This window comes from Eucalyptus grandis, chromosome 8 (genome assembly GCF_016545825.1).
Source record: "Eucalyptus grandis isolate ANBG69807.140 chromosome 8, ASM1654582v1, whole genome shotgun sequence".
Classification (NCBI taxonomy): domain Eukaryota; kingdom Viridiplantae; phylum Streptophyta; class Magnoliopsida; order Myrtales; family Myrtaceae; genus Eucalyptus; species Eucalyptus grandis.
In genome coordinates, this window is record NC_052619.1 from 54805269 (window position 1) to 54829728 (window position 24460).

At 42.3% G+C, this 24460-nt stretch overlaps 2 protein-coding genes and 1 non-coding gene across 4 annotated transcripts; 1 reads left to right on the forward strand and 2 right to left on the reverse strand.

Moving 5' to 3' along the window:
* Nucleotides 1-10233: 10233 nt before the first annotated feature.
* On the reverse strand, nucleotides 10234-11735 carry LOC104417487. The gene is made up of 3 exons (XR_005545668.1): nucleotides 11292-11735; nucleotides 10639-10840; nucleotides 10234-10496 (listed from the first exon to the last, which is right to left on the reverse strand). It is a non-coding gene; the product is annotated as an uncharacterized LOC104417487 (transcript).
* Nucleotides 11736-11748: 13 nt separating this feature from the next.
* Nucleotides 11749-12889, reverse strand: LOC120287543 (putative cysteine-rich receptor-like protein kinase 9). Of its 2 annotated transcripts, XR_005545669.1 has the most exons (3): nucleotides 12511-12889; nucleotides 12066-12278; nucleotides 11749-11843 (listed from the first exon to the last, which is right to left on the reverse strand). XR_005545669.1 is itself a non-coding variant. In XM_039300366.1 (2 exons), the coding sequence occupies exons 1-2, from the start codon at nucleotides 12299-12301 to the stop codon at nucleotides 11798-11800; spliced, it is 282 nt and encodes a 93-aa protein (XP_039156300.1). In that variant the 5' UTR covers nucleotides 12302-12889; the 3' UTR covers nucleotides 11749-11797. The 2 variants fall into 2 exon arrangements, 1 of the variants encoding a protein (XP_039156300.1); XM_039300366.1 differs by having other exon boundaries at nucleotides 12066-12889.
* A 6377-nt stretch (nucleotides 12890-19266) lies between these two features.
* Nucleotides 19267-19920, forward strand: LOC108954460 (major allergen Pru ar 1). Its single transcript, XM_018860461.2, has 2 exons — nucleotides 19267-19450; nucleotides 19676-19920. Exons 1-2 carry the CDS (start codon nucleotides 19267-19269, stop codon nucleotides 19918-19920), a joined length of 429 nt encoding a protein of 142 aa, XP_018716006.2.
* The last annotated feature ends 4540 nt before the right edge of the window (nucleotides 19921-24460 follow it).

A 24460-nucleotide genomic window follows, 5' to 3' on the forward strand; every position in this document is an offset into this window, starting at 1 on the left:
TTTCTCCCAACTGAGAATGCAGGCAAAGATGGTCGGGTAGGTGGGATAGTATCGGCTCCTAGCATATGCACCACGGGCCACATGGTTGGTCGATCTATTGGGTCTTCTTGAACGCACAATAGACCGATGTGTATGCACTTTACCACTTGAACTGCATCACATGGCACTTTGATTGATGGATCGGTAAGTTCCAAACTTCGACCTTCGGAGTAGGGATGAGCGTGGTTCCCGGGTAGAACCGGGAACCGGGGAATCGAACTAGAGGTTCCGATTTAGTTCTCAGTTCTAGAGGGGTCGGTTCCGGTTCTCAATTCCCGGTTCCGGTTCCGGTTCCTATGAGAACCGGAACTGGTAGGAACCGGAACCTATTCCTAAAAACCCTAAATCAAATTTTCACTTACGCTCAGGTCCGTTCTCCTCTCTCTCTCGTGACTCGTTCTTTGCTTCTGCCCTATCCCCAATGTCGCTCGCCCTCGACGCCAATGCCGGACGCCGCTCGCCGTCGACGCAATTGCCGGATGCCGCTTGCCCTCGATGCCACCGCCAAACGCCGCTTATCCTCGATGCCGCCGCCGGACGTCGCTCGTCTCGCCATTAGATGCCCCTCACCCCCCTCTTGCTCCCTCAACGCCGTCACCCCCTGCTCGCCTCGCTGCTTAGCCGCTGGACGCTGCATGCCCTCGACGCGGTCGTTGGACGCCGCTCGACCCCCCGATGGACGCCACTTGTCACTCGCCCGGCCCCCCGACGTCGCTTGCCGCTAGCCCAGCCGCCCCCAACGCCACTCGCCGCTTGCCCAACCGTCCCCGACGCCGCTCACCACTAGCCTGGGCTTGCCCCGACGCCACTCGCTAATTTTTAAGTATTTTCATATAACATGCTATTTTGTAAGTATCGTCAAGTCTCTATAATGTGGATTTCTTTGTGATTTCAGGTATTAAAATGTTTGAGGATGTTTCTGAGTCCAAGGTATGTGTAAGCCTTCTGCTTTCTTCTTTCGTTGTTCTCACGTCTCTTATGCTTCTGTAGTACTTGAAGGGTTTTTTACTTGATCAAAATTAAAAGATGCCTCTTCCGGTAAAAAGCATAGTCAGCATACTTGCCCGTGTTTATGTTATCACATTATATAAATTGCTTCTCTTAAAAGAATGAATGTTTTGGTAAAAGTAATCAAACTTGCCTGATAAATCCAAGTTGAAGATGTAAAATTTGCTGCCAAATTGGTACCAAATAGTTACAATGCTTGTTGTGATTTGCAGATGAGAAAAGGTGCTCTTGTGAAGTATGTTGGTGTTGTTGATGCGAGTGCAGACACTAAATAGATGTGGTACTCCCATAATGGTCGCTCTGTGATTCCATTTGTCTACCTATACATTTCAGGTCTTGTTGCTAAAGTTTTTGATCGCACAAGAACTATGGCTGATGTTTATGGTGCTTTCTATGATTTTTCTTGTATCCTGAAGTCGAAGGTATGAAAGTCAAAGACTAGAATGCATGTATTGCATTCTATTCTCGTCAACTCACATTCTCTTATCATATTTATTTTTAGTTATTATTTCTTGAAAATGTACAAGCAGTAACTAATGTGAGTTCTATTAGCATAATACGTTTGACCTATGAGTGATCCAAACTTCTCTTATCATTGTCCAACCACTATTAGCATAAAAAGCGTGGGTCCGCAGAAACTTCAAATGCATGGATTGATTATTTGTTCCGTCAGATCATAATTCTTCTTTTCTGGGTCAAGAAAGATAACCAATCGATGCAAGTATTCTCTTTTATCTAGTTGAATTCCTTGTCAAGAATTGCTTTTCCTCTATTGATAGTTCTCTTCATTTTGTATAATCTTTGATGAATGACAAGTTTGTTTATTATTGTTACGCCCATTTTCATTTTTTAAACTAAAAATGAAATTACAAAAAAAAAAAGAACCTGTTGGAACCTAGAACCGACCCCGGAACCTGTGACAGGGTAGGTTCTAGGTTCTTGGTTCCGATGAGTAGGTTCCAGGTTCCAAAACGAGGAACTGTACTCGAGGGTAGGTTTTAGGTTCCAGGCGGAACCTATAAGGAACCTAGAACCGCCCACCCCTACTTCGGACCACAACTTCCATGCTTGTCATTTTGGAAGGGTGAGAAAGCTTTCACCGTGCTCTTGGAGATTAAAACCGTTATTCTTTCGCCCACTTATCATCTCTAGTAAGAGAACACCAAAACTGAAGACATCTGATTTAACAGAAAATAGTCCTTGCATCGCATATTTTGGTGCCATGTATCCACTGACCGAAATTATGCGATGAAGTGCAAATACTTGGAAGTAAGAAACAATTGTTGAGAAATATTGTGAGTAATAAGGGTAAAATAGTAACTTAGTTATGATTAGGGTTAAGCACATATGACCATATATATTTGTAACCCTTTTTCGCTTTTTAATATATATAGAAAATAATTATCTCTTTCACATGGTATCAGAGCAAGGTTGGCTAGAACCCTAGACAACGGAGCAGCCACTCGCAGCTGTGACTCGCCAGAATAGTCGGTTGTCGCCGCCGCTCATCGTTGAAACCTCCTTCCCCTCGAACGTCCCTCTTCCTTTCTCTTGCTTCTTCGTGCGGCTCACGTGCGCGGCACGTGCGGCTCGCGTGCGCAGCACGTGCGGCTCACGTGCGCCGCTCGTACAGCTCGCGTGCGCGGCACATGCGGCTCACACGCGCCGCTCGTGCGGCTCGCGTGGCTTAATGCCGCTCGTGGCTCACACGGCTTGATCACGCTTCCGGTTTGCGCTACTTGCGTGACTCTTGCACACTACTCACCTAGGAGAAACATCTTGAAGGGTCACTTCATTAAAAGTGGAAGTTTTGTGAATTAGACTGATAGGATTGAGTGTTCTCACATTTCTCCCAACTGAGAATGCAGGCAAAGATGGTCGGGTCAGTGGGATAGTATCGGCTCCTAGCATATGAACCACGGGCGACATGGTTGGTCGATCTATTGGGTCTTCTTGAACGCACAATAGACCGATGTGTATGCACTTTACCACTTGAACTGCATCACATGACTCTTTGATTGATGGATCGTTAAGTTCCAAACTTCGACCTTCGGACCACAACTTCCATGCCTGTCATTTTGGAAGGGAAGTAAGCAAGGACAATTGCACATAATTCTGAGGTTTGATATTAAAAAAGTGTGGTGACTAGGAACATACAAGGGTGAGAAGGCTTTCACCGTGCTCTTGGAGATGAAAACTGTTATTCTTTCGCCCACTTATCATCTCTAACAAGAGAACTCCAAAACTGAAGACATCTGATTTAACAGAAAATAGTCATTATATCGCATATTCCGATGCCATGTATGTACTGACTGAAATTATGCGATGAAGTGCAATTACTTGGAAGTAAGAAACAATTGTTGAGAAATATGGTGAGAATAAGGGTAAAATAGTAACTTAGTTATGATTAGGGTTAAACACGTATGAGCATAAATATTTGTAACCCGTTTTCCGTTTTTAATATATATAGAATAATTATCTCTTTCACACGCTATCGGAGCAAGGTTGGCCGGAACCCTAGACGACGGAGCAGCCACTCGTAGACACGACTCGCCGGAATAGGTGGCTGTCGCCGCCGCTCATCGTCGAAACCTCTTGCCACTCGAGTGTCCCCTTTTCTTTCTCTCGCTTCTTTGTGCGGCTCGCGCGGTTCGTGCGCGCTGCTTTTGCGACTCATGCGCGCTGCTCGCGTGGCTTGATCGCGCTCGTGGCTCACCCAGCTTGCTCATGCTTGCGGTTTGCGCTGATTGTGCAACTCTTGCGCGCTACTCACCTAGGAGAAACATCTAAAAGGGTCACTTCATTAACAGTGAAAGTTTTGTGAATTAGACCGATAGGATTGAGTGTTCTCACATTTCTCCCAACTGAGAATGCAGGCAAAGATGATCGGGTAAGTGGGATAGTATCGGCTCCTAGCATTTGAACCACGGGCGACATGGTTGGTCGATCTATTGGGTCTTCTTGAACACACAATAGACCGATGTGTATGCACTTTACCACTTGAACTGCATAACATGACTCTTTGATTAATGGATCGGTAAGTTCCAAACTTCGACCTTCGAACCATAACTTCCATGCCTGTCATTTTGGAAGGGAAGTAAGCAAGGACAATTGCACATAATTATGAGGTTTCATATTAAAAAAGTGTGGTGTCTAGGAACGTAGAAGGGTGAGAAGGCTTTCACCGTGCTCTTGGAGATGAAAACCGTTATTCTTTCGCCCACTTTTATCTCTAGCAAGAGAACTCCAAAACTAAAGACATCTAATTTAATAGAAAATAATGCTTGCATCGCATATTCCGGTACCATGTATCCACTGACCGAAATTATGCAATGAAGTGCAATTACTTGGAAGTAAGAAACAATTGTTGAGAAATATTGTGAGTAATAAAGGTAAAATAGTAACTTAGTTATGATTAGGGTTAAGCACATATGAGCATATATATTTGTAACCCTTTTTCGCTTTTTTAATATATATATATATAGAAAATAATTATCCCTTTCACATTGTATCAGAGCAAGGTTGGTCGGAACCCTAGACGACAGAGTAGCCACTCGCCGCCGCGACTCGCGGGAATAGTTGGCTATCGCCACTGCTCATCGTTGAAACCTCCTGCCACTCGAGCATCCCTCTTCCTTTCTCTCGCTTCTTCGTGCGGCTCGCGTGCGTGGCTCGTGTGGTTCGTGCGTGCTGCTCGTGCGGCTCATGCACATTGCTCGCGTGGCTTGATCACGCTCGTGGCTCACACGGCTTGATCATGCTTGCGGTTTGCGTTGCTTGCGCAACTCTTGCGCGCTACTCACCTAGGAGAAACATCTAAAAAGGTCACCTCATTAACAATGGAAGTTTTGTGAATTAGACCGATAGGATTAAGTGTTCTCACATTTCTCCCAACTGAGAATGCAGGCAAAGATGGTCGGACAAGTGGGATAGTATCGGCTCCTAGCATATGAACCACGGGCGACATGGTTGGTCGATCTATTGGGTCTTCTTGAACACACAATAGACCAATGTGTATGCACTTTACCACTTGAACTGCATAACATGACTCTTTGATTAATGGATCGGTAAGTTCCAAACTTCGACCTTCGGACCATAACTTCCATGCCTGTCATTTTGGAAGGGAAGTAAGCAAGGACAATTGCACATAATTCTGAGGTTTCATATTAAAAAAGTGTGGTGACTAGGAACATACAAGGGTGAGAAGGCTTTCACCGTGCTCTTGGAGATGAAAACCGTTATTCTTTCACCCACTTATCATCTCTAGCAAGAGAACTCCAAAAGCGAAGACATCCGATTTAACAGAAAATAGTTCTTGCATCGCATATTCCGGTGCCATATATCCACTGACCGAAATTATGCGATTAAGTGCAATTACTTGGAAGTAAGAAACAGTTGTTGAGAAATATTGTGAGTAATAAGGGTAAAATAGTAATTTAGTTATGATTAGGGTTAAGAACATATGAGCATATATATTTATAACCATTTTTCACTTTTTAGTATATATAGAAATTAATTATCTCTTTCACATGGTATTAGAGCAAGGTTGGCCGGAACCCTAGACGACAGAGCGGCCACTCGTCGTCGCGACTCGCCGGAATAGTTGACTGTCGCCACCGCTCATCGTCGAAACCTCCTACCACTCGAGCGTCCCTCTTCCTTACTCTCGCTTCTTCATGCGGCTCGCATGCACAGTTCTCGCGCGCTACTCGTGCGGTTCACACGCGCTGCTCGTGCGGCTTGCGCGCGCTGCTCGCGTGGCTTGTTCGCGCTCGTGGCTCACACGGCTTGATCACACTTGCAATTTGCGTTACTTGAACGACTCTTGCGTGCTACTCACGCGGATTGCTTGCGCTCGCAGCTCGTTCGCGCTGGCGTAACTTCTGAAATTGTGAAGCTTGAACCTCAATTCCGCGAAACCCTAGAATCACCGTGTGGTTGATAGCACTTGAGGGTTCTTGGATTTGCTGCCCTGGAATCACCGATCAGTAGCCACATCAAGTAAACTTTCTTTCTTTTGTTTCTTTTTTTTTGGGAAATCGATGCTATTGGAAGCTGGAAGGTTGAATTTGAAGCTGCTGTTAGAAGTTGGTTCGTTTGTCGGGAGGTAATAAGGAGGAGGAGAAACGCATAAGAGATTGGTGCTTCCTTGTGTTCTTGACATCTCTGTTCCCCCCGCACAGTTCTCTGAAGTTGAAAAAGGGTGGGGAGACATAAACATGTATAAGTCGGAGAGGACTCTGAGAGAAGAGAGATGCGCACAGTGAATGATGGATTCTTTATATTATCTTAATTATTACTTTTAAAGTTTTGTGCTGGCTGTGGAGTACGGAAAGGTTTTTTTAGAAGCGGCAAATGATGGGTTATTTTCTGGCGGTTGAACAGTAACTCACTTTCTTATTTGTATTGCATAAAATCTTAGAAGTGACCATTGTGGAATATAGATTTGATAGTTATTACAGAGGATAGAGTTGCTATTTTTCGCACTTGAAAGTGATGTTGCATTGAATCAATGGGGATATTGAGAATTAGTATACTGGTGCTTTGGTAATTCGTATGGTGATTCAATTGAAGCCTTTCTTTTCGGAATTCTTTTTGTGTATTTGCATGAATTATTGGAATTAGCATTGGCAACCGTGAAGTTCATCTCTTGGGCTCCATCATTCTTTATTCACTAATGGCGACCTCTGGATTGACTTTTGATCTCCTTTTGGTCATTTTCAATTAACATATGTCAAGTTAGATGGAACTAATTATCCATCCTAGTCTAAAGCGGTCGAAGTCTATCTTACTGCCACCAGACAACTAGACTATCTCACGTCTACAATACCATCTGACACGAGTAAAGCCGCCGATTGGATTGCAGGAGATGCGATGATTCAGACCCTATTATGGAATAGCATGGACCCTAAGGTTAGTCCTCACTTTATTCAATGCGACTCTGCTAAAGCAGTTTGGGATAAGTGCGCATTACTCTATTCGGGGAAAAATAATATGATGCGAGTATATGACACGTGGGAAAATTTATTTGATATTCAGCGTGGAGATCAATCCTTGTATGATCATTATGCTTGGTTCACCACTCTCTGCCAACGATTGGATACTTATCTTCCTGCCTCAAACGATCCAAATGTTCTGGCTAAACGCCAAGAGGATTTGAGGGTAATATTATATCTCAAGTCATTGGGGCCTAAGTATTCATCTCTTCATCGGCATATTACATCTCAGAGTTCTCTTCCCACAGTAGATGAAGTCTTCTCCCAGGCTCTCCGTTCTACAATTCCTGAGAAGAGTTCTTCCATGCTGGCGATGGAGATTCGTGCTATGCTTTCTCGTGGTTCTAGTGGACGTGGAGGTCAAGGTCGTGGTTATCAAGGTCGTGGACGTGGTGTTGTTCATGGTGGAAGTCGTGGAGGCTGTGAAATGGGAGTTAGGACTCGTGGTACAATCAATTCTAGGAATAATCGTGGTTCCCGCTATTGTCATCATTGTCAAAGAGCTGGACATACAGAAGCTTATTGCTATACAGTTCATCCAGAGCTCAAACCACCTCTTGCTGCTTATGCAGAGGTTGAGGATTCTCTTATGCCTCCCTCAATGGCTCCACCAAGTTCTTAAGACAGGTGACCCAGTTACATTAACCCGTGCTGAATATGATACATTGGTTCGCTCCCAACAAATGACAGGATCTTCAGCTCCTACTGCAACTTTGGCACAAACCTCTAAAGGTAGTTCATCATGTTTGTTGTCTACATCGCTTGATTCTTGGATTATAGACTCTAGAGCTACCAATCACATGATTGGTAACTCTAACCTATTGTCTTCTTTTCACTTCACATCTCCTTCATTATCAAATTCAGTTACATTAGCAAATGGTTCACAGTCACAGGTTACTGGTATGGGAGTTGCTCATTTAAGTCCCTCTCTTTCTTTATCATATGTCCTTCACCTATCAAAATCTCCTTATAATTTGATTTCTGTTAGCTCGTTGACCAAAGAACTAAATTGTTCCGTGACCTTTTCATCTTCTCATTGTGTTTTTCAGGATCTGAGGATTGGATAGATGATTGGTGGGGGACATGAATCAAATGGCCTGTATTACCTTGATAAGAAGGTATTAGCTGCCGTAGCTGTAAAACAGACATCCACTGATGTATATTGGATGCGTTGTCGTGCTGGTCATCCACCACCAAACCTACTTCGATGTCTATTTCCTGAGTCTAAGTCCGTGAGTTCCTTTCAGTGTGAAGCTTGTCAGTTTGGTAAACATCATAGAGCTTCTTTTCCTTCCCGTATGCAGAGTCGTGTGTCTAGTCCATTTGAGTTGGTTCACTTAGATGTATGGGGTCCATGTCGTGTGTCTGATGTCTTTGGATTCAAATATTTTGTTACATTCGTGGATGATTTTTCCCGAATGACTTGGTTATTCTTAATAAAAGATTGTACAGAGATTTTTCGTCGCTTTCAATTGTTCTATTTTGAGGTGTTGAATCAATATAATATCTCTGTCAAACATTTACGGTCAGATAATGCTAGAGAATACCTTGCTACAACTTCTAGTTTCCAGCCCTTTCTGGAATCTCATGGTATTATTCATCAAACGTCCTGCTCATACACTCCACAACAAAATGGTGTAGATGAACGTAAAAATCGCCATCTTCTTGATGTCGCCCATTGCCTCATGTTTCATATGCATCTACCTAAACACTTTTGGGGTCATACTGTTCTTACTGCGTGTTATTTAATTAATTGGCTTCCCACTTCAATTCTTCAAGGGAAGACAACATTCTCACTTTTACATCCAAATCATCCTCTCTTTGCCTTACCTCTTCGAGTTTTTGGGTGTGTTTGTTTTGTACATAATCTTACTCCAGGTCTTGATAAACTGGATCCTCGTGCTGAAAAATGTGTCTTTGTGGGATACTCTCGAACTCAGAAGGGATACAAATGTTATTGTCCTAGTCGTCGTTGTATGTTCATGTCTACAGATGTGACGTTCTTTGAAGATCAGTCATATTTTCCTTCTCAAAATGTTCCACAAACACAAGGTGATAGTGATGATTGTGTCCTACTAATGCTTCCACTGCCTTCTATCTCTTCAACTACCTCTAGCAAATTTCAGTTTGATGACCGCACCTATCATCGATGAAGTACCATTCCAACTATGACAGTACAGCCTTCATCAGCACCTGATTCATCGGTTCTCCCATCAGTTGCAGTGCCAGCCTCTGATCCTGATCCGCCCATTGCATCTCGAAAAGGTACACGTTCTTGTGTTGGTCGTCCTATTGATCGTTATTCTCCCTATTCTGGTCTTTCTAATTGTGTTCGTACGCATCATCCTATTTCCAAGTTTTTTGTCATATGATCATTTATCTCCTACCTTCTCTGCTTTTGTCTCGTCGTTGTCTTCTATTTATGTGCCTAGTAGTGTTGCTGAAGCTCTTGCTCATCCGATCGTCGTGCCATGGAAGATGAAATGGAGGCACTAATTCAAAACAAAACTTGGAAGCTTACTTCCTTACCTATTGACAAGCAACCTCTTGGTTGTCGTTGGATTTTCACTGTTAAAGTTCACTCGAATGGTACTCTTGATAGATTGAAGGCACGGTTAGTTGCGAAGGGATATACTCAAACTTATGGTGTTGACTATAATGACACCTTCTCTCTCGTGGCCAAAATTCCTTCTGTCCGTGTTTTTATTTCATTGACTGTGCAATTTGGCTGGATCCTTCATCAATTGGATGTAAAAAATGCATTTTTACATGGTGATCTGGCTGAGGAGGTCTACATGGAGCAATCACCTGGGTTTATTGCTCAGGGGGAGAATGTGGTATGTCGTTTACACAAAGCTTTGTATGGATTAAAACAATCTCCTTGTGCTTGGTTTGGTAGATTTAGTGATACGTTTATCAAATTTGGATTAAAGCGGTGTCAGGTAGATCATTCAGTTTTCAGCTCCGTGTCTTCAACTAGTTGTATCCTTCTAGTTGTATATGTGGATGATATCATCATTACTGGCAGTGATACGTTCCAAATATTATCATCAAATACTTGCGTGATACGTTCCAACAACCTTATTCGTGTTGGCCTCATCTTGATTTACACCAAAGATTTATCATCATTGCGCGGTGATGCGCCCAGCGAAAGTGGCGTCTGAGCTACGAGGTGGACATCAACTATATAAAACTAAAATTAACTAGCTAAAATACTCATTGCATATGCTAAAGCTCAAACCAAAAAGGAAGACATCCAAGCTTTTGTTGGGCATGTATTCATATATCAAGAGTTTTTCATGCTCTTCGAAGCAGCATCCCAATAATCGAACAAGGTTCCTATGTTGTAGTCTAGCAATCGAGATCACTTCGTTCTTAAACTCGATAAGTCCTTGGCCTGAGGTTCTTGAAAGCCTTTTAACCTGCAATTTCTTTTCCATCTGCCAGTGTGCCCTGAAACAGGGGTAATGTCGAAGTGAAATCCCTATATGAGAATTAGCAATGATAACCATATTCGAATCAGTTCATGTTCGGATAATAACCGCCAGTTTTCCCAATTTCCCATAAACAGGTGTTGAGTCGCTTCAATGCTTACCTTGTACACGGGGCCAATCCCACCTTCCCCAAGTTTACATTCATTGGAGAAGTTTTGTGTGGCCGCACGTATAATGTCTAATCGTATAGAGATAATTCTTGAGAAGCCACCAGCTTTTCTCCTCGAGATCTTTCCTTTGAAAACTCTTCTCCAATTTCTCGTCTTAGATGAAGTAACTGAACCTCTGGGCTGTTTTCCTTCTCTGAGAGTCCAAGAGCTTACTCTTGTTAGATAAAGGTTAGAAGATGGTCATTCCAATGGCAAGCAAGATGAATTCACTCATACATTTCTTCAATCTCTTTGTCCTTTTTAGAAATATAAACGGACCCATGATGATTATTAGTAACCTCGATCCAATTACTGAGCTAACTATTGCAATCCACGGATTTTGTTTGACCCCTGTCAAGAAAGGAAAATTCCTTGCATCTAAACATACCACAAATCCGCATACTCTTTCTTTCACCAAGTGTAAATAGTACTAAGAACTCGTTGAAAGCAAGAGAGTATGATCATAGTTAAGATCGTAAAAGAAAGTCAAGTGCAATATGATACAGAAAACAGCATATATTGAGAATTAGAAGAAACGGAATGACACCATTATACGCTTACCATGACAAATTGTGTGCCCATTTTGAGAATTAGATAACTCGTACCTTCACTGCCGGACTCAGTGCTGGTTTTGTTTGTTGTAGAAGGTGCTGGTGCTTGTCCTCTACGTTCCCCACTAAGATTCATTTGGTACCGTACATTACAACTCGGCTGAAGAATTCTCACACCTCCCCTTTTAAAATGAAGAGCGGTAGGAAACTCTCTGATAGCCGAAAGCAAGCAACTCTTACAGGCTGATTTTGCTATGTCGGGGTGCACTGTGCAATCTCATGCATGGTCACTGAACTTGAGACATTAACGTTTATGGTTGCATATAAACTTTCTGAGGAGATCACCAAGTCTGTTACATTTCTTGCCAAATCCATCACTTTTGCTGCAAGGTCCTCATTATCGAAAGTTTGTTCCACAATCCTGTTGAAGGAAACTGAACTGTTTGCAGAGTCAACAATGAAAAGAGTCGGTCTTGTCTCCATGATAGAGAAGATGAGCGTCTGACTACACACCAAGGGTCCCCTCTTTCTGTCCAGGACATCTTTCCACGAGGGTGTTGCTAGCTTCCTGGATGCAAGACTGACAGCGATTGGCAGCAACATCGCCTATAAAGAGGAATAGGAAGTTGCATTTATCATCATTCTTGGCGGTGATTTTTCAGTTGGCATTGGATCATCGTACTTTGTAGAGAATTTTAATTAAGACCAATATATCAGGTCCATTATAAATCCTATTTCCAAGTGAGCCAATTCCAAAGATTATAATGATTGATTTGGAAGGTATTACTCAAAAATTAAAATTTTTGGTATCTTTCACTTGTGATTTACCTGCAGAGGAAGAGACCATAAACTTTGTCCGGATCTTCACCTTCCGTTGTGTTGTAGAAACCGCCAATGGGTCCTTTGCTGTAATCAGCGGAGTTGCCCTTGGAGAGGAGGCTGCTGAGGTTGTTCTGAAACTTGGTAAAAGCAGCGTAGTTGCCCCTAGCTAAGCACCACTCCTGAACATATGTCAGTCCACCGGCAGGAGTGCCTGGGAATCTAGGATGAAGAGGATCAGGCATGAAAGCCAGAAAGCGAAGGAAATATTTCTTGGTGCATCAATAGTCTTTTTTTCTTGAACTTGGAAAGAACGCGAGTACAGTAAAAGTAAATCAAGTGCAATATGATACATAAAGCAGCTTATATTGATAATTAGAAGCAACGGAATGATACCATTATAGGCTTACCATGACAAATTGTGTGCCCATTTTTAGAATTAGATAACTCATACCTTCACTGCCGGACTCACTGCTGGTTTTGTTTGTTGTAGAAGGTGCTGGTGCTTTTCCTCTAGGTTCCCCACTAAAATTCATTTGGTACCGTACATTACAACTTGGCTGAAGAATTCTCGCACCTCCCCTTTTATAATTAAGGACGGTAGGAAACTCTTTGATAGCCAAAAGCAAGCAACTCTTACAGGCTGAGTTTGCTATGTCGGGGGTGCACTGTGCAAGCTCATGCAGGGTCACTGAACTTGAGACATTAATGTTTATGGTCGCGTATAAGCTTTTGGAGGAAATTGCCAAGTCCGTGGCATTCCTAGCCAAAACTGTCACTTGCGCCGCAAAGTCCTCGTTATCAAAAGTTTGCTCCACCATCCTGTTGAAGGTATCTGAAACGTCCAGATTATCATCATTAATGCATACGCCTCCAACGAAGATGACGTATGCCTACACAAGGGTGGATTTTTATCATCATTACGGGCGATACGTTATCGTACATTACGGGTGGTGATACGTTCCTGGAGAAGATGATACTGAGAGGTCGGACTTGCTGCTGAGGTGGAAGGTGGGCCGCTGCCACCCGTCCCCGGAGGAGGCAACGCTATCGAGGAGGGGGGTGGGTGGCATCGGGTGGGAGGTAGGGGACGAAGGCGGCTGGAGGGGGAAGCTCTTGAGCTTGATCTTGCATAAGTAGGGGGAGAAGGAGGGGTGGACGGTAGAGCCCTCGGACTTAGCGGCGATGGGGATCTTGAAAGCGAGGCTCCCTACCGTGAGCAGAGAGAAGAAGAAGAAATAAAGGGAAAAAAAAGAAGGAAACTTATATTTAAGGGAAAAAGCCATGGAAAATCTTAAACTTTGTCATGTAATGACATTTATTCCAAACTTTTTTTTTGTGCCATGAAAATCTAAAACTTTCCAAACCGTGACACATTTACCCCAAACTTTTTTTTGTGACACCAAAAACCCTGAACTTTTGTCGTGTGACACATTTACCCCAAAATTATAGGGTATTTTGGTATTTTCATTTTTTAAGTTTTTTTTTCTTCCCTCTTCCCTCCGCTGATTTGGATTTAGCCTTTCTTTGCACTGTGATTCCAACCCAAAGAACTCTACCACTAGATTTGAAGTCAAGATGTTTAAAATATTTCTATATAAGCATGTACTGAGTTTTTGTGATTGAGTATATAAGCTCTATCATTAATGATCATAGTCAACTATGCCGAATCTATGACAATTTTAGCTTGCGGTAGATCTGATCAACACCATCCATCTTTTCTTTTCTTTTTTCTTCCTTCCCGGTCATAGCAATATGTGAACTTATGAAGCCAACTATTCATCATCAAATTGGAGCCAGCATTTAATGGTAAAGTGAACATTTTCTCATTGGAATGCCATCTTAAGGTTTGAAGGACCTAAATTGACTGTCCTCTTCTTCAACACAAGGATTCAACCTCATTATTTAACCGCAAGGCTTAACTAGAGTCGAGAGATTCTTGATAATACACCTAATAATAATGACATTTTTAATTCCATAATTGCCCTTTAAATACAGGCAGTCAAATGAAGTACTCAAAGCCAGAGTCGATGCACTGGACAACGAGAAGATGACGTACAGCTACACAAGGGTGGAGGGAGGCGAATCGGCTGACAAGATCGAGTCGATCTCTTATGAAATATCAAGATGGAGGCATCTCTCGATGGGGGCTGTGAGGGCACGAACAGGAGCAACTACCACCCAAAACCAGGCATTGTGATCAGTGAGGATGAGATCAAAGCCGGGAAAGAGAAGGCCATGGCCGTCTTGAGGTCCGCGGAGGCCCGCCCATCTCTTGGCCAACCCCGAGGCCTCTGCCTAAAAGCTTTTGTTAGTATTATTGTCTCTGTTTGAAGCAAATTCTGCATCTCTCTTTGTGGACCGATTAAGTTCTGCTAATTATAATGTGGTCTTCTCTATGTGAAATCCTTGATTGAGAGTGCTAATGTTGTTGCTATTACAATAAAGGTTCTCCAATTCTACTATAGTACGTTGCCTTGTTAAAAAGTGCCTTGGAGCACAGTTAAGAGGTATAATAATGTTGCGGCGATGCATATATCAAATTCACGTTGCAAATTAGTAAATGAAGTTATTTTCATGCGTTTGAAAAATTTGGATGCACTTCTTCAAGGGTAGCATTTTTCCCTCAGCTTGTTGCTTCCATTGATTGCATCTGATGCTTTGTATATTGTTGTGATTCAAAAGAAAGGTTGATTAGGATTAGGCCTTTCTTTGCATTGTAATCATAACCCAAATAGTTCTATCACTAGATTAGAGGTGAAGATATTTAAAACATTTATATTTAAACGTGCAACAAGTTTATGTGATTGAGTATATATGCCCTATCATTAATGATCATAGTCAACTATGCTGAATTTACAATGATTCTAGTTCATGGTAGATATGATCGACGCCATCCATCTTTTCTTTTCTTTCTTGCCGGTTATAGCAATATATGAACTTATGAAGCCAACTATTCATCTTCAAATTGGAGCCAGCATTTAATGGGAAAACAATGAAGCACGAAATATATTCTTACCATCCTCTTGATCAAGAAATGACAACGCCTTGACAACGACTCGCACGCAAACACTTCGAATATTTGTGGTTGGATACATTAATTGACCCAGTATAATTAATCACAGCACCATCAAAAGGCATAAGAGATTATCCTTGAAAACACATGATCAAGTGGCCAATTAATCGTAACTTGAGTCAACTATTGGGGTTTGTGTGACATCCCAAATTTCTGATTCTGTTTTCAATTAAATGAGACGGACTTTTCAACAACGCGCTTATAGTTCAATTCTTCGAGCTGATCACTCACGAGATAATTAGTCTATCAGGTGAAGCCGTTAAGGAATTTAAATGCAATAGGCTTGAGAATCTGACCATGAACCGACTGCTCGACCGTATAAATCTGCAAGGATCATTACGACATTATCAGAATCGAACAAAGATCAGTAATAGGTCGATTCGACTGAGACATGTAATTAGGGTGTGGGTGATTCCACCTGATTTCAATATCCTCGTCGACCGGCATTGAACTAATTATTCTGTCGTTTTGGGTACCCTATGTTCGTATTTGAAATCTCAAGATTTTCACGACAATCGAGAGTCGTCAATGTGTTGAAGATTATTCCGTGGCTTGAAAATAATCAACCACGGGTCAATTGCACTGAAAATTTCCTAAAAGTTACCTGGTAGATTAGGACGGGCTCAAATCGCGCCAACTTGAAATTAACCGTGATTTTAAACTCGGATTCAGAAATTGAAGGTTCTGGCATGTCACAATTCATTGTAGGAACATCGACTCATCTCCATAAGATTTTTCTACAAATCGAGATTTTTGGCAAAAAAGCAAAAAAGCAAATTAAGGCCGTTTTTGTTTGGGATTGTTAGAGGGCCGTTTTTAATCGAATCTTCGGGATGCAAGTTGGATCATTTGACGGGGAAATGTCATGAGAAGGCCGAGGACACATGGGTTGATTTAATTGAGCTTCAATTGGATGGAATTGAGAGAGAATTGAATGGATTGAATGGGGGAATGTCCAAAATTCGTAGCTCCCATGGCACACCACATTTTGCACCTATTGCCAAGCTTGTAAAGGAAGATTGGAGGAGAGAGAGTGGCCGAGGTCATGTGGTGTCATGGTGGGGGCAAAGCCAATGAGAAGATGGCAAGTGTTGAGCTCTAGAGAGCCCAAGGAGACCCCCCACTCTTCAGCAGCTTCTTCTCCCTTAGTCCAAGGCTTTCTCCATTATTGCTAAAGGAGAGAAGCTCAGCAAAAACCAGAGGAACCGAGCAGCATCGCCCTCCACCGTCGCATGCCCATCGGACCCCATTTCCTCCTATGTTTTCCCCTCGTTCCAATTTCTGCTCCAGCCGATCTTTCGCCAAAGATCCGAGTAAAAAGTTAACTTCCCGGTTGAATCAGCAAACAAGCCACCCATCGCCGTGAAGACGACATCCAGCCCATTCCAGAGCATCTCACCGCTCGCCGGAACAATTCTCCGGCAGTCCCGTACGGCCGCCCGAAGCCGCCGCTCGCCGGACCGTCTGGACTCGCCTAGTTCCGCCTGTTTCACCCGTTTCGCGGTTTTCAGCCATTTTCTCCCCATTTCTACCCTACCTCCACCCATACCAACCACCAGAAAGATCCCTTTGACCCCCGAGAGCCGCCGGTTGCCAACCACCCGCTTGCCGGAGCTCCGATCGGCCCGTTTTTGCCGTTGAAGTTTCTGGTTTCTTCTCTGCAGTTCAGCCCAGATCAAAAGCAAAAGATAGCAAGAAGTTCCAGACTTTGAGGCCCGTTTTCAGTGTCTTCTCGGCCTCCGTTGGGGTTTATCGACCACCTTGGTGTCATGGTCGCCGTGAACTCACCGGCGCACAAAACCGGTGAGTTTATCATGATTAGCTTAAGGGGTGTTTAGATTAGTCTAATTAGGTTTAGGTGGTTAGATTAGATTATTTGAATGTAAATTAGATTAGTTGTATGATTAGTTTAATGGATCTTTAATTAGGGCTAATTGTATTTTAAATTAGTGTAATCTAGTTTAAGCCCTAATTAATTATTTTAAATTAAATAATTATTTCGAATTTATAAATATTATTTTATTAAATTATATTATTATAAAATATTATTTAATTATTTAATTTTCGGAATTAAATTTAATTATTTAATAATTTCGAAAATTTTGCCGGGATGACTAGTCGTTAGAATTTCGTCGTTGATCGCAAAGATAAAGTGCGGTTGGTTTGTGCTAATTATATGTTAAATTGAGAAATTGAGTGGAAATGATCATTATGGTTAATTATTCCAAAGTGTGGAATTGAATGAAATTGGAGAAGTTTTGGTATTTAACTTGAAAATACCCGGTGTTGGCTTATAGCACCGTAATTGGTTGGTAAGACCAGTTTGTATCGATTGATTGAATGGTTGTTTATGTGGGGATTTATCCCAAAGATGTTTAGTATCGATATTCAATTGGAATTTAATTGTGAAAGGTTGTGAATGGATCTAGAAAATCGTCGAAGTTCGACTGTGCTCTGTTAGACCGTGATTTGCCACCTGACAAAGGTCACGCCTGATAAGGCCGTAATCTGCCACCTATTAAAGGTTGCGCCCGTTGGGCCGTAAATTGCCACCCAATAGGGGTCGCGCTTGATAAGGCCATAATCCGCCACCTATTAAAGGTCGCGCCCATTGGGCCATAATTTGCCACCTAAAGATAGGTCGTCTCCTTTCGACTGTGGTTTTTAGTGAATGATTTGATTGATTATTGAATTGTACTGACATGCAGGAATGGACTGAGGCGAGGTAAGTCCTCAATTCTCTTTGTGTGGCTAGAGCACCCTGGAGCTTATTTTCTTCCTAATCGAGTTTTAGAGGGTAGGACTCGCTGAGACATTGTCTCATCCCGGTTGTGGGATAATATTTCAGGTCCCTAAATGGCGGATCCTCCGGACCTTTTTGGTAGACCAGTGAGGGTGGCTGAGAGGATTTTTGACTTCGTCGATCCTGACTGAAGAGCTAGCATGGACCTATCTAGCTGATCTTAGGACAGCTTAGTTTTTGAGGACTGATCTTCTATAGATCTTTTGTTAATAGCCTAGTCCTGTAAATGAACTAGTTTGATATGTATAAAAAGTATGTGGTTGGTTTTGAAAATGTGATCTTGCTTTTCTATCCCAATTGAATTTTTGTTTGGAGATTATTTACTTGCTTCCGCATGTGCATTAAAAAGAATGGGTCGGCGACATGTCCTGGGAAGTCGCTTTGTATCGATTAGAGTGGGATGTTCGCGTGCTCGGAGGATTGGGCGTGATAGTTTGCCCCAGTGGCCACCCTTCCAACATGGAAGGGGGATGTGAGGGGTTCGAATCCCTACCTTCTCATGGGAGATTGGGGTGGGGACGAGAAAGTTTTAGGAGTGGGTTTCGACTCCCACGTCTTGCAAGAAGCATGATACAAAAGTCTGAGAGTGAGTATTAAAGTAGGATTAGAATAGGACTGACCCAAAAAAAAAATTGTAACTTGAGTCGAGACCTTTTAGTTCTCATCCAACTTCAGCATTGAATTATATTCTTTGTAAGGTTATACGATAGCCCTTTACTCTTTACAGCCTTGGGAACCGGCTGATCCGTCTTAGCAAGCTAATTCGTCAATGCAAGTGGGGTTGAGGAGTGCATTCACTTTGTTTGTCAAGCCCTTCGGTTCGATTATTAAGGTACATCGGCGAGGTTAACATTTAGTGTGGGGGACACGAAGTTGCCGTCGTGGCACGAGGAAATAATCAGTTTAAGAATCCTCTCGGATTAAGTTGACTTCTCGAGAAAGTGTGCATTATATGACGATGAGATGCAACACGAATCGCATGGCCGCAAGTTTTTCCATTCACTACACCGCACTCTAACCATCATGTATTATCCACAGCCCCGCTTTTAGAATCACGTGCTATCCCGATCAACTCTTCTCTCCCACTTCGCACCTCAGAACGTACCCTTATTAGTTATTATAGCGAGAATTATTAACTTTCCTCTGAATCTCGACGAAGAAAGATATCTTTGGAGCTTTGGAGCCAATAAAAAATACACCGATTCAACGAGGGCTACCTCCTCTCGGACCTATAAATAGTGCGCTCCCTTGCCGTTCTCTTCACACTAAGCTCAAGCAAAGTTGATTTCATCGTTCGTATAATTTCAGTAGCGAGTCCCTAGAGATCGATCATGGTTGTGTTCAAATTGAGTGACGAGTACAATTCCCCCATTCCTGCGGCGAGATTCTTTAGGGCCTTGATTGGGGACTTCCACAACCTTATCCCCAAGCTCATGCCTGAAGCTATGGAGAGCATTGACATCGTCCAAGGCGACGGAGGAGCCGGAACCATTATGCAAATCAATTTCACTGAAGGTAAAGTTTCCTCGAGGGTTTTTAAGTACTGACTCTGCCAATCTTGTGTAATGGAATTGCACATTTTCGTAAGTAATGACATAGCAATAAGATGGCCCACCAAAAAGAAAAACACGATGATTGTTAAGATGCTATATTGTTTGATCAGGCAAATTTTCCTAAAGATATTTGTCTTCTGTGATTAGTTCAAATCTAATTAGTACGTATCTCCCATTTCATACGCAGGTGGGGAATTCAGTTTCATTAAGAGCCGAGTAGATGTGCTAGATGAAGAGACATTAACGTGTGTGTACAGACTGATTGAAGGCAGTCAATTGATGGAGAAGTTTGAATCCATTGCTTACGAAGTTAATTTCGAGCCGACACCAGACGGTGGGAGCAAGAGCAGGATAGCCAGCACATACTACACCAAGGGCGATTTTCAGCTCAACGAAGAAGAAATCAAAGCTGGCAGAGAGAGAGAGGCTTAGGAATATACATAGCCGTCGAAGCATACCTCCTCCAAAACCCGGATGCCTATGCTTGATTCCGGAAGTTCTTCTCTCAAATAAATCTGGAATTACTCGTGGTACTCTGTGTCTTCTGTAGTGAGTGTTTGGCTTGTCTTCTGGCGATGGACTTGACCATCCTTTTGAGTGTGGATGGCAATAAGGATACATACTTTGTACCTCATTTAAAGCGGTAGATCATTAGTGATTCATCCTATAAAAGCATTCTAGCATTTTCCTGAATACCACTTCAATTTCCCATTAATTTTGTAAGAAATCTCATCTAATTTTTTTCTCGCGACATGCTTGTTTTGATATTTCCTTTTAAACAATTTTGCCAAATGGTGTTACGTCTCTAATCAAAGTAAAGATTAGATAGTTGTTTATTTTGGAAATATACATGTGTTTTCCTACTCTCAGAATATTGAAAGACTAACTAAAATGGATCAAGATACTATATAAGCCAAAATCAAACAATATACTTCAAGTCTCAAAAACCGGTTAAGTCCTAACTTATGACTATGTAGGTAGCCAAGACCTACGGTATCCTGTTTGAGAACAACTAGCAGAAGTGAAGAACAAGGAATGATTCAAGAGTGTGAATGGTGTAATAAGAACTTTTTGTAGAGAACAATCCTCAATTCTCCACATTTATAGGTAGTGTTGATAAATCAATTGTTCATCAAACTTGGGTGCTAATATGCATGAGACAGATTTATATACCACACATGCCTTTATCAAATTCATACACGACTCCTTCATGTGGAAGGAGTTGAAAAAGAAAGAGGAATGAATGTGAAAAAATTGTAGCCCAACCTCAAACGCGACGACTTAATCATAAGCGGGTCACACTATTTTTCCTGAGTTAACAAATTTGAATTGCATTGTGAGTGGATTCTTGGCGAGCTTGTATCCTACGTATATTGCTACCTCATGCGTAGATATTTCCTGATTTCCAGCACGCCGGTAAAATAGCAACGACAGCCTATATACGTATCCAAACTGAATAGTTTTGGTTCAAACTTAACCTTCCACGGTGAACGTGAGACCGTAACGTCAGAGGGGGAATCACGTTTGATTTTTCCTCTCTATCCTCTTGATATGCGAAGGCAAAAATCGCAGCCCATCAAGAGTCGGTTGCGTCGGGCAGCAAAGCCAGGTCGGACCACCTCTAATCCTCAAGCCGCAGCTCGCATCTCGCGCGGGAGCCGACGCTGCCTTCAATTCGGCGGCAGGGAAAACGAAAATACAATTTTGCCCCCCCCTCTCTCTGACTGGCGGGGAATCTTCGCGCCACTCGCATGCAGCGAAAAATGAAAAGAACAACCGAAAGGAAAAAACCACACCCCGAAAGATAAAAAGGAAAAGCAAGAAAAAAATTTAAAACAAAAATACAAAAAGACGCAAAAAACCTCCTCTGTTTCCTTCAGTTTCCGACTCCGAATATCCCACCAGCCCCCTCCAACTCTCTCCTCCTCCCATTTTTATTTCAGATCTCTCTCTCTCTAGAACGAGCAGCGAGAACCTGGATTGGTTGATCTCTGCCAAAATAGGTTCTTTAGCACTGCCATGGCCAAGCCCTCGAACCAACAGGTGTCGTCCGATGCCTCCAAGGAGGAGGAGGAGGAGGAGGAGGAGCAGCAGCAGCAGCTCAACGATTGTTGTTTCTGCCGAGGTGGACCACTTGTGCTAGCGCAAAACGATTGACGCACTTGCGTTTGCCCTGTGTGTGGTGACGGTTGCTACCATCGTTGTTTCTGCTATTCCGTTCAAAGATTTCTTCCAAAGGAGTCTAATAATCACAAGATCACTGGGGATGGGCAGTCCAATAATGATGCTGCTATATAAACCATGGAGCAGCGTGAACGGTGAAATGATTTGTGATTATTAGTTCGATGACCTTGAACACCTGATTTCGTATCCAAAGGCATTAATAAACCAATCAGAAGCTAATAAGAGAAGGCAGCATATGCCCACAAAATCTCACCTGAAGAATTGGCCATTTAATACCGAGGACCTATTCTTTAAGCAGCATTAGCAACAGTGTCATATTAAAACGTAATGCTCCTCTGTCCCATTAAGCTACTTCACTGAAAAAAGGTTGAATATCTTATAGCAATTACTATGAAGATACTTGACGAATTTAATCCCCAAAGTAGTAATAGCAGGTTGAAATTCTTGTGTCGAACAAATAAAAGGAAATTCGATTGATCTGACCCTATTCTAGTGGTAGCATCGATCCAAACTCGCTAATCCAAGACCTTAACAAAATCAACCAAATACAACACAACGCTGTCAGTCATATGCTTTGAAAACATCCAAATCTACACTGAAGAGATCATTCAGCTATAGTTTGCCCCCATTCGATCGGGCATTATAGCTCCACCACACGGTTAATGATTTCCCCCAATCCCGAAATGCCTAATTAGCCAAATTCACTACACAAATCTCATTTCCCCAGACTCAAAACTGACGTACTTGATACTAGAGCTTGTCCACACAAACCTTTTCATGAACACAAATTGCAATGAAGCATTCTCAGACCAACCATCACTCTCAAGCAAGACCTGTCCTGCTCCTCATTATTTTGCAAGAGGTCAAGGGAAAAAAAATGACATTGCACAGCAAAAGAAATTTCAATCTCCGTACCTTTCCATATACGCACAACGATCACACTCGATCAAATGGCGCGATCACCCGGCGAGATGGAGAGGTCGATTGCGGTCTTTGGTCTCGTAAGTTCGTAGACTCTACAGTGATTTTCGCGACGGATGGCGATCAAAAGCTCCGGCAACTTGGGGGAAAGGAAGGAGGGGGACGATGGATTTGCTGATTTTCCTAATTTGCCCTCGGGCGCTTGCTCTGTCAGCGGGCATATTCGGTGTCACGTTCGGTGATTTTGTCGTTTCCGTGAGGGCAATGAAGGAAGTTTAGCTAAAATGAGACGTGCTCCCGGACAAGTTTGCGTTCTCCCTGTCTCTCCTCCTTTGGCGCTTCCTTTGATGTCTTTCAAATGGGCACTTTGACTCGGCATGGTTCAAGTAAGTCGATGTTACTTATCGATTCGTGGATATTGGTGGAGGTATATAAAAATGCGATTACTCTCTTATGATTGCAACCTCCTTGAGTTAAATATTTTCGATTCCAAACTCAAATCAATCTCAAACTAGAATTATGCAAAACTTTTCTTTGAATTTGAAAAGAATATGATTCAACATATGTGGCAAGTGAGCTGAGCTTAATTATGGATTGTGGAACCCCCCTCTTTCAGGCTAAAAGAGAGTTTGAGAACGCAACTTGCCATGACGTATCAATTCTTGAATATTCGTTGAAGCTTATATGGAAATGGATTCAATAGTTTTTACTTTTTATAGATCAAATGTAAATACAATAGTTTGAGTGGACTCATACACTTACCGATGGATCGAGTGGTTATGACTCAAATAAGATATTTTGTAATAGATATAACACTTTATGTAACAACAAAATGGATAAAAATCGTATTGATCATCTCTTCTGATATCTTTTTTTATTTATAAGGGAAAAAGAAAAACGCAACCCATTTTGACTCAAGCAGGGAGGCCAAGTCGGATCACCCCCAATCCTCATGCAGCTCAACGATTGTTGTTTCTGCTGAGGTTGGCCACTCGTACTAGCGCAAAATGATTGACTCACTTGAGGTTGCCCTGTGTGTGGTGACGGTTGCTACCATCGTTGTTTTTGCCGTTCTGTTCCAAGATCTCTTCCAGAGAAGAGTGAAAGCAGCAAGTAATATCACCGGAGAGGGCAATCCAAATAATGATACTGCCATAAAACCATGGAGCAGCGTGAACGGAGAAATGATTTTGAATAGAATGACGAAACAAGGATAAGATGTCCCTCAAAAGTGTTCTTACTAGTAGATGAATCTAACGCTGGATAACTCAGTTAGTACCTCCTCTCAGAGGACTTCAAACGAACAGAAAGTACTGTAAGAACAACTGGTGTGAACCCCAGACTAATTGGCAAAGGGGTGCATGATTTTTTAGGGAAGTTATGTCGACTAACTTGCTACTTGCTAGACGTTGACGTTGTTTGATTCTGATGCTGGTTTTAAAGGACAAACATCAACAGTCCCTATTTTAGAGGGAAAATACATCTACAAGCTACCAAGATGGAAGGGAAAGTCTGACATGGATTTCTGCCTACAAAGGGATTGCTGCATGACCTCAATAAAGCATATGCTTGAATGTCAAGGATTGAAGAGTCTACAAATTCTCTGTGCTTGACATGGACTCCTGCCTTAATTGAGTATTCTGCAGTCACAGAAATTCCAGGCCTTGAGAGTCTGGAAAGTCTTAGAACTTTGGAGCTGAACAAACTCAACCAACTAGGTAAATTGGATGATTTGAGTGGCTTGAAGAAACTAATGGCTTTTCTTTTTACATCATTGTGGTAATCCGGTCGACTGAATTTGTTGGAAAATTTATGGATCTCCACCGCCAACTCACTCCTGAAGTTTCCTAATGTATCAACGTTAAAG

What these genes read in the sequence shown, in the direction of transcription:
- LOC120287543 (XM_039300366.1), bottom strand. Translation starts at nt 12,301, where the DNA reads ATGCCTGATCCTCTTCATCCTAGATTCCCAGGCACTCCTGCCGGTGGA. An exon ending in TATGGTCTCTTCCTCTGCAG is followed by an intron (nt 11,844 to 12,065) that starts GTAAATCACAAG and finishes TCCTCTTTATAG; the next exon opens with GCGATGTTGCTGCCAATCGC.
- LOC108954460 (XM_018860461.2), top strand. Translation starts at nt 19,267, where the DNA reads ATGGTTGTGTTCAAATTGAGTGACGAGTACAATTCCCCCATTCCTGCG. An exon ending in GCAAATCAATTTCACTGAAG is followed by an intron (nt 19,451 to 19,675) that starts GTAAAGTTTCCT and finishes TTTCATACGCAG; the next exon opens with GTGGGGAATTCAGTTTCATT.